The sequence below is a fragment of the Lolium rigidum genome, chromosome 3 (genome assembly GCF_022539505.1).
Source record: "Lolium rigidum isolate FL_2022 chromosome 3, APGP_CSIRO_Lrig_0.1, whole genome shotgun sequence".
Lineage (NCBI taxonomy): Eukaryota > Viridiplantae > Streptophyta > Magnoliopsida > Poales > Poaceae > Lolium > Lolium rigidum.
The window spans coordinates 19,142,867-19,152,502 of NC_061510.1; the positions used below are offsets into that span (position 1 = coordinate 19,142,867).

The 9,636-nt window shown below is 47.1% G+C and overlaps 1 protein-coding gene across 1 annotated transcript; it reads left to right on the forward strand.

Moving 5' to 3' along the window:
* The first annotated feature begins 1,646 nt into the window (after positions 1 to 1,646).
* Positions 1,647 to 9,160, forward strand: LOC124694451 (protein NRT1/ PTR FAMILY 2.11-like). Its single transcript, XM_047227435.1, has 2 exons — positions 1,647 to 1,785; positions 7,485 to 9,160. The coding sequence occupies exons 1-2, from the start codon at positions 1,659 to 1,661 to the stop codon at positions 9,158 to 9,160; spliced, it is 1,803 nt and encodes a 600-aa protein (XP_047083391.1). The 5' UTR covers positions 1,647 to 1,658.
* The last annotated feature ends 476 nt before the right edge of the window (positions 9,161 to 9,636 follow it).

Sequence of the window (9,636 nt, forward strand, 5' to 3'; positions counted from 1 at the left end):
GTAGGTTTGAAACTTTGAACATTTCTGAATAAAAAGCATATGTGTTCTAAAAAAAACTCCACGTTGTGGTGCTCCTTTGCGAAAAGTCCGCTGATCTATTGATAATCATGTATATAGCGGTACAAAGAACCCAAAAAAAATTATAAATAGGTCCAAGACCATCTAGCAACGACTATAGATACTAGCGCGAGCCAAAGGACCAGCACAACAGATCCACAACAATTGCCAAAGATGATACCTCTCGATAGGGAGAATCAGACCTAAAACCACACTAATGAAAACAAAAACCTGCTGGATCCAAAAAGATCCACAGGAGACGCAACTTCACGCACCTTTCGCCGATGCTAGATGTACCGCCGGAGCTAGGATAGGGCGGAGATGATATCTTCGGACTTTAAGATGTAGCCACCGTCTCATCATGTCAAAGAAGGCACTGAAGAAAAAAAAAGCTAAACAAATAATGAGAACCCTCTCGCAAGTAAGGGGTCATGGTCCGCCATACCTCCAATTTCCCAAGGTCACCAGAACCGGAGTGCACCGGCGGTATCGCCAACGAGGAAATTGAACCTAGATGAGGTTCAGTATCGCCTCACGATCGCCTCTCCTTGCCTCCTCACGTACTGTGGTGCTCGTCTCTGAATAACACACTCCTTTCATGTTTTTTCGATAAAGGATGTTTTATTACTTTGTGAGAAGCAATTACATCCAAACTTCCGCATAACCAGGATGCACACAGCTGTTTCAAGTGTCCAGAACGAACAATAAAAGAAAAAAGGCGAAATACATATCGAGACGATAAACTATATAACGCCTAAGGAGAGTGTGGAGCTTGTGTTTGCCCGATTAGTTTGGCCTAAGGATGGCAATGGGCAGGGTATGGGCAGGGTAGAGCAATATCATATCCATACCCGTATAGTTGATGGGTACAAACTTCTACCCATACCTGTGCCCATGGGTATAAAACTTTACCCATACCCATACCCGGCGGGTACCCGTACCCATTGGGTATCTGGTGGGTAGGTTAAATTATACGCAAATTTCTCGCAATTTTACATTTATCGATAATAATTCGATTAAACAATGAATTATATCAACTCGATAACATGTAGTTGAGTACATAACAATTAAAAAAATATAAAAATCTCATTCTCATATAGTAACTCATAAGTAGTAGACGTGTAACATAATAAACTGAGAATAAACGGGCAGGGTATGGGTATACCCACGGGTACAAAGCTATACCCGTGCCCTACCCATGACTTAACGGGTAGGGTATGAGTACTACTCATGGGCATAAAAGTGTACCCATATCCTGCCCATGCGGGTACGGTACCCGCGGGTACCCGTACCCATGGGTAAAATTGTCATCCTTAGTTTGGCCTCCAAGTACAGTAGGCTGCAAGTTTCATTGACAGCGAGAGAGAAACTTCGTTTATGTTAAAAAAGAGAGAAACTTCGCTTACTGCTTGTGTGCCGACGTGCCGGCTCTCCCTCTCAATCTGCTAAGTTATATTTGAAACAAGATCCCATACTGTGGCGTGGCTTTATTTAAACATCCTGCCTCTTCTCCCCTGCTTCCTGCACCCACGCCTACCTAGCTGCCCACCTGTTTCACTAGTGTTGTAGCTGCTTCTTGCAGTAGCGTTAAGGAGTGAGATATGGACGCGCCTCGGCAGCAAGAGGAGGAAGAGGAGCAGGATCGCAAGGCCAGCATGGACGACGACTCGGACGCCGTCGAGCCCGTCCACAACTACCGCGGATGGAAGGCCATGCCATACGTCATAGGTGATTACATCATATCCCAGCACGATCTATCGGCCTCTCTTTGTTCAGTTTTTGCCTGCAATTAGCATGCACATGTAAGTCTTGTTTGACAGAGTTTTAATGGAAATTAGTGGGAATAATTTTCATCAAAATTCAAATTCTCACTTATTCTGAATGTATGTTTAGTGTTAGAATATAAGAAAATTTAATCCCCGCTTATCTCAACTTTTTCCAAATTTTTAGTGTATTTTTCTCAAGATGGCATTGTGCTTTTTTCCTTAAAAAAGTTAACTATGTGTTCATCTCCTCCGGCCGGCCTCTGTATTTCATTTAGCACGCTATTTTAAATATTGGTAGTACCTCATTAACAGTGATCTGCCATATATGTATATGTTTAATGTTGCCAATAATTTACTATTGGTTTCTTGTAATGATGAGCCAAAAAACAAACAGTAAAGGGGGAGTAAGATACGGATGGTGACAATAATTCAGTTAGTTGTTTGACATGCCGTGCCGTGCCATGACAATTCCATTTTGCCCTCTTGCTTCACTATGACGTTGAGTGCCCACAAATCTATCCAAATCAGCACGACGTGCAGTGTGGCTTGCGTACCATCCTTCACCAATAGTGAAATTGTCTCTCATTTGGTCTTTTTTTTTTACGAAACATAGTACAATCAGAGACGCTCACACATAAGCACACACACTCATCCTTATAAATGCACGTACATCTTACCTCTATGAGCACCTCCAAGTGACTGCGTTGAAGAACTGATCCGGCGGGTCTTGAGATTGACGAAGTTATCACAGGCGTTTCGTTGTCGACGGGAACATCGCCTCCCACTAAAGAATATTCCGGCCTTTATGAGACACCAAGTGTCAAATCTAGGATTTAAACTCTGGTGGACTGGGGTTCCAGTGCCCCCCTAACCATACAATCAAGGATTGGTTCTCCATTTGGTCTTCCTTTTTTACAACGGTACTCTAATGTACAACTTGTTAAAGTGATATGGGCATGGAGGCATATGTGGAGCCCAGATTCAGCACTCCACCAGCTTAATTATCTTAATTTATGTAATGGTCATATGTGGGCCAATTAAGGTTTTTATTGATTTAAGTCAGTTTGGTTTAGGCATGTCCAAACAAAGTTAGGGAGGCCCACTTGGGGTGGCCGGCCACCACCCCCTCATATAAGGTGGAGGGACGGCTAGGGTTTAGATAGACAAGTTTAAACTAAAGTTTAGGGTTGATCCCATTGCGTGTGTTCACGTGTATCATCCCTCCGGGGGTACGGCGCTGCCGTTTATCTATTATATCCGCTGCAAAGGTTCTTGTGTTCGTTAAGGATTGTCTAGTTCAAGGTTTGAGGCGTATCGTTCATCGATCCGTGAAACCCTAGCCATCCCTCCACCTTATATGAGGGGGTGGTGGCCGGCCAGCCCAAGTGAGCCTCCTAACTTGGTTTGGACAGCCCAAACCAAACCGACTCAAATCAATAAAAATCCTAATTGGCCCACATATGATCATTACATAAACTAAGACAATTAAGTTGGTGAAGTCCTGAATCTGGGCTCCACATAGGCCTCCATGCCTGTATCATCCCCCCCCCCCCCCCTTCAAGAAGCGTTGTCCCCAACGTGTGAGGGTCTTCCGGAAAAGGTGACGTGATATGAACATGACACGTCCTCACCGTCCTCAAGTCTTGCTTGCCTTCCACACCACATCCCCCTCGCGGCCTTCTTGACTTGATACAACACTTGGCGCCTCATTTCTTCTCCACATGAACTTGGACTTCGGCACCAATACCTTCCTCTTGTTGCGAGGTTTTGATGGACCCTTGTGTCGCTGCACATGACCCTGCACAAGATATGTAATTCCTTGGCCACATAAATGTCTCACACGTCCATCCTTGCCTCGATGCATCCGCGGTGTCGCGGAAAACTAGATTGCAGTACTCCTAGCATGGTAGTGCCGCTGCCCATTGTCTCCACGGACGCGCTCGCCTCCCACTTCTCCCACGCGCATCTGCGCCACATGTACTGAAACATCATCAGCACAAACATTATCAGTCTGTATACTGGCATCAACACAAACTGGAACTGTAGCACATTCTGCAACATCCACATCAACAACAAGTGTAGCTTCATCTGGCTTGTCACCAACAAGAACTGGCTTGTCATCTACAGGCATGACTGAAACATCACCAACATCAATGCTCGGAACATCATGCACCTCTTGCTGCACTTTAGGCTTGTGCAACTTCTCCTTACGCACCACTAACTCCACATCGGACTTGATATGATCATCACCCATAGGCTGTAAAGTCCGCTGTTTGCCACCATGCATAAAAGAATATGTATTTGCTCTCCCAGCATGTGTCACATTACGATCATACTGCCATGGACGCCCAAGTAGAAATCCACACACCTCCAATGGCAACACATCACACTCTATCTCATCAACATAATCATCAACTGCAAATGGCACACACACACACCTTGTGAGTAATCTTCAAGCATACCACATCTATTCAACCACTCAAGATGTTTAGGTTCAGGAAGACGCGATGTAGACAACCCCAATGCTGCCACCATCGCCTTGCTAATGCCATTAGTACAGCTACCACCATCAATCATCAACTTGCAAGCCTTGCCTTTGATAATGCACTCGAGTCCGAAACAAACTCCACCGCTGACCCTTGTCAACTGTCTTGCAAGCATCATCTTGTACCTTCTTGAGTTGCATATTCAGCCCGCTCAATGGTACATCCTCCTCAACAGTCACAGTAGTGCTCTTGGTATTAGAGCCAGGTTCCTTCTCCTCTGAAGATATCACCTCGCCCTCAGTAACTGTCGGTAGAGGACCAACCTCCGAAATATGAACTATGCACTTACCCACTTCCTCTATTGCATGTACAACACTGGACGGCTGCTCACGTTCTTCCAATGGTAACCATAAACCACCACGAAGAAACATCCTGAAGTCCTTCCAAGTACAATCAAAGTCTCCTCTGTCAATCGCATCACACCAATAATTGTCTAACTCTTCGTCCACACGCCGCTGAGCGAGAATATATGCATCATAACCAGTGAACTTCCCTTTGTATCGGCGACATCGAGTGAAACCGAATCCCATGTTCCTTTCCCAATGTTCATATTCCTCAACTGTCGCATAATTGTGTAAATACCACTTCAGTTTGGACACGTGACGCTGTACTCCCTTCTGTATGTCAAGGTAATCATTGAAAACATAACCGGACTTCGTGCCACGCGAACACCGTATGCCACGCACATCGTTTGAAAATGAAGCAATAGCAGCAGTAGCATCAGCCAACATTGCCGGAGATGAAACAGCAGCCGAAACCGTCGCGGAAAACTGTGAATCTGCATGTTGCACATGAGCTAAAACTGGCCGATCCGGCCCAGCAGCCGGTTGAACCGGGCTGGAGGCCAGTTGATCCGGCCCAGCAGCCTGTCTGACCGGGCTGGGGACCGGTTGGTCCAGTCCGGTGACCGGTTTGACCGGGCAGCCGACCGGGCGAAGGAGCGGAGGCCCCTGGACATTACTCCGGCTGGCACCGGCCTGAGAGCCGGTTTTGATCGGGCTGGCCGGCTGTAGGGCCGGTCCGACCGGGTTCTGGGCTAGCTAGTCCAGTTGTGGGGCCGGTTGACCGGATCGTGCGCCGGACGGGGTCCGAAAAGCCATCTTCTTCCCCGATTGCAACTCGAAAAATTCGCGATTCTGGCCGCAGAAACTGCCCGAAACAATGGAGAAACTTCGCCCTAACAGCTCCAAACTTCCTCCAACTCAACCTCCTTCGACCAAGAGCCAAGCTCCACCGATCTAGAGCCAACCTTCTCCGATGCTAACCGATCTAGATGCGATCGATCAACACAACCTCGCTGTGAGCAACCCAGAAATCTGATACCACCTGATAAGGGGGATCCCAGCAGATCCTCCTAGGTGTTGCCCGATCTTTCACAACGAGAACCCGGATAGATAGAATCTCCCAACAACGCGATGAACGCAGCCTGAAGAAGAGGGAACGAAACCAGCAAGCAACAGATCGATGAACGATACGCCTCAAACCTTGAGCTAGACAATCCTTGACGAACACAAGAACCTTCGCAGCGGATATAATAGATAAACGGCATCGCCGTACCCCCGGAGGGATGATACACGTGAACACACGCAATGGGGTCAACCCTAAACTTTAGTCTAAACTTGTCTACCTAAACCCTAGCCGTCCCTCCACCTTATATGAGGGGGTGGTGGCCGGCCAGCCCAAGTGGGCCTCCCTAACTTGGTTTGGATAGGCCCAAACCAAACTGACTCAAATCAATAAAAACCCTAATTGGCCCACATATGACCATTACTTAAACTAAGATAATTAAGCTGGTGGAGTCCTCAATCTGGGCTTCACATAGACCTCCATGCCCGTATCATAAAGTTTTTACCACAAAAATTCACATCCGTCCGAATCAACCATGGTGTATCTAGAAAGGTAGAAGTTGGGAGAGCTGTTCTTCCATTCTCTGGAAAAAAGGATCTACAATAAGAATTGGGTACAATAGCTGACAGTCGCCACCAATTTTCAGTCCCTTCCCAGTTAACCCAATGGCTTTCGTTTCTTCTTATTTTTAGGAAATAAAAAAATGTGATTTGCCACTTGCACATTTCTAACTTCTTATGCGATGGTGGCACCGGATTTTGGGTTTCTATTTTATGTGTTACGCCTTGGTTTGAATAAAGATGATATCTTAGGTTTTGAATTGTTTTAATGGGAAATTTTGCACAATATGTAAGTGATACAAATATACATCATTCAAATATATTATAAAATCTTAAAATTTAGTTTATACTCCCTCCATCCTGAAATATAAAGCGTATAAGTTTGGTCAAAAGTCAGACCCTAATAACTATTTAAGAAAAAAATATCAGCATCTTCAGTATTATTGAGAAAAAAATATTTCATGGCGAATCTATTGATATTGATTTAGTATTCTAGATTTCAGTTTTTGTTTTGCATAAACTTGGACAAAATTACAAGATGTTGACCTTTGACTAATCTTATATGCCTTCTAGTTTGGGAATGCGAGAGTATCTAACAAATTTAGATAGTCTTAACCAATTATTGTCCAAATTTATAGAAATTAAGTACACCCTTTGCACGAAGTCATGCATTTTGAAAAGTAGATAGTAATACTCTGTACTCCAATAGGAATTACATAGGTTTACTACTCTCTTTAGAAGAAAGTATCTAGCTTTATGCTATCAATTTAGTAGCAATTGTTTAGTTTTTAATTAAAAGATTCATATTTGGAAGTAAATTAAGAGAAGTTTCATATAATTTTTCAAATGCCTTTTTGTTAGGGTCGGCTGCCGAATTTTGGACGACATTTGTACAAGTCACCCTTCAACCAATAGAGTAAATCCAACCTTTCAGATACATCCAATGCTCACGAAATAAATTGATATATTTAATCGGGATTTAAGTTTAAATTTGAACTAAACTCTCAACTTATTATGAATCAGAGGGAGTGGCATTTTCTTATCCGTGATACAAAAACATTTGCGCCATTAGGAAAAATGGGAACTCGAATAAACAAACATAATGTTCTTTATCGAATTTAATTTCGGAGTTGCAATTTAAGTATGTTCTCTGAACTGATTGACATTGAGCAAGTAATAATCCACATGAACTGAATTTGTCGCTGTAGGGAACGAGACGTTTGAGAAGCTCGGGACGATCGGGACGATGTCCAACATGCTGGTGTACCTGACGACGGTGTACAACATGCAGAGCGTGCACGCCGCCACCCTCCTAAACGTCTTCTCTGGCACCAGCAACCTGGCCACCGTCGCCGGCGCCTTCGTCAGCGACACCTACCTTGGCCGCTACACCACCCTCGCCGCCGCCACGATCTCCTCATTTGTCGGCATGGTCATCCTCACCCTCACTGCTGCCCTACACTACCTCCACCCCCAAACCTGCAACGCCGAAGCAGGGGAGCAATGCCAGGGCCCCTCGGGTGGCCAGCTAGCGGTACTCCTGGCTTCCTTCTTCTTCCTCGTCGTCGGGGCTGGGGGAATCCGCCCGTGCAACCTGGCCTTCGGCGCCGACCAGTTCGACCCGCGCACCGCCGCCGGTCGCCGCGGCATCGCCAGCTTCTTCAACTGGTACTACTTCACCTTCACCGTCGCCATGATGCTCTCCGCCACCGTCATCATCTACCTCCAGAGCGACGTCAACTGGGCTCTAGGCCTCGCCGTGCCCGCGGCGCTCATGGGCCTCTCCTGCGCCGTTTTCTTCATGGGCACACGCATCTACGTCCGTGTCCGTCCCGAGGGAAGCCCGTTCACCAGCTTCGCCCAGGTCCTCGTCGCGGCCTTCCGCAAGCGCCGCCTCCTGTTATCCGACACGACCTCGTCGCTGTTCGACCCGCCACACCGGAGCAAGCTCATCTCCAAGCTTTCCTACACCGACCAGTTCACGTTCCTCGACAGGGCGGCCGCGCGGACCCCCAAGGACGCGCTCTGTGCCGACGGGAAGTCGCCCGCGAACCCGTGGCGGTTGTGCACGGTGCAGCAGGTGGAGGAGGTGAAGTGCCTGGCGCGCATCATCCCGGTGTGGTCGTCCGGTATCGTCTACTTCGTGGTGCTCACCCAGCTCGGCACCTACACCGTGTTCCAAGCGGCACAGACCGACCTCCGCATCAGCCACGCCAGCAACTTCCAGATCCCGCAGGGCTCTTTCGTCGTCTTCAACATGCTCGCCCTCACGCTCTGGATCCCCGTGTATGACAGGCTTCTGGTGCCGGCGCTCCAGCGGATCACCGGGCGGGAGGGCGGAATCAGCCTGCTCCAGCGGATCGGCGTCGGGCTGGCGCTCTCCGTTGCCACGATGGTGGTGTCGGCAGTGGTGGAGGACCGGCGCCGGAGGATCAGCCCGTCTTCGCCGATGATGTCGTGCTTCTGGCTGGTGCCGCAGCAGGCGCTGGCGGGGCTGTCGGAGGCGTTCGCCGGCATCGGCCAGATCGAGTTCTACTACCGCCAGTTCCCGGAGAACATGCGGAGCGTCGCCGGGGCGCTCTACTTCCTGGGCTTCGCGGTGGCGAGCTATGCGAGCGGGTTCATGGTGACGGTTGTACACCGTTCGACGAGCTGGCTGGCGCAAGACCTGAACGAGGGCAGAGTGGACTTGTTCTACCTTGTCACTGCCGCCATCGCCGCAGTAAATCTCGTCTACTTCGTCGCCTGCGCGCGGTGGTACAGGTTCAAGAAATCGGACAACGACGACGCCAGCGCCGGAGACATAGGCCTCGATGACAACATCGGCAGCAAGAAGGTTTCTACAAATGCAGCGCCAGCGCCGGCGCCGGTTGAGTTAGTTTAATTTAGTTGCCCGCGCGGTGATTACTCAATCAACATGGATGGATGTGCATAGACTGGTAGACCCATAGATCGACATGTACATATGTGTATGTATTGATTCTTGGGAAACAACATGCTGGCCCTGTACAGATATGGAGTTAATAAAGCTGTGTGGAATATCAACTTTTGTGGGAAACTTTGGCGGAATTGTTTTCTGGAAACAATGGAAACATTGTCAGAATTTTAAAAATATACTTTTTGGTTTACACACAGGTTCAAAGTGCTCGAAAAATCAAGCAAAATTTTAAAAGGTATCATATTTTATAATATGATAATTTTAATAGGTATCAAATGTTATGGTAAATATAATACTGTACTCCATCAGATCCATATTAATTGTCACTAATATAAAGCAAAGTAAATTTTAAATCTTTTAATCTCATTCATTAATTATGTATCCAACTATCTAAACATCTAAATAATTAGGATGATATGGCT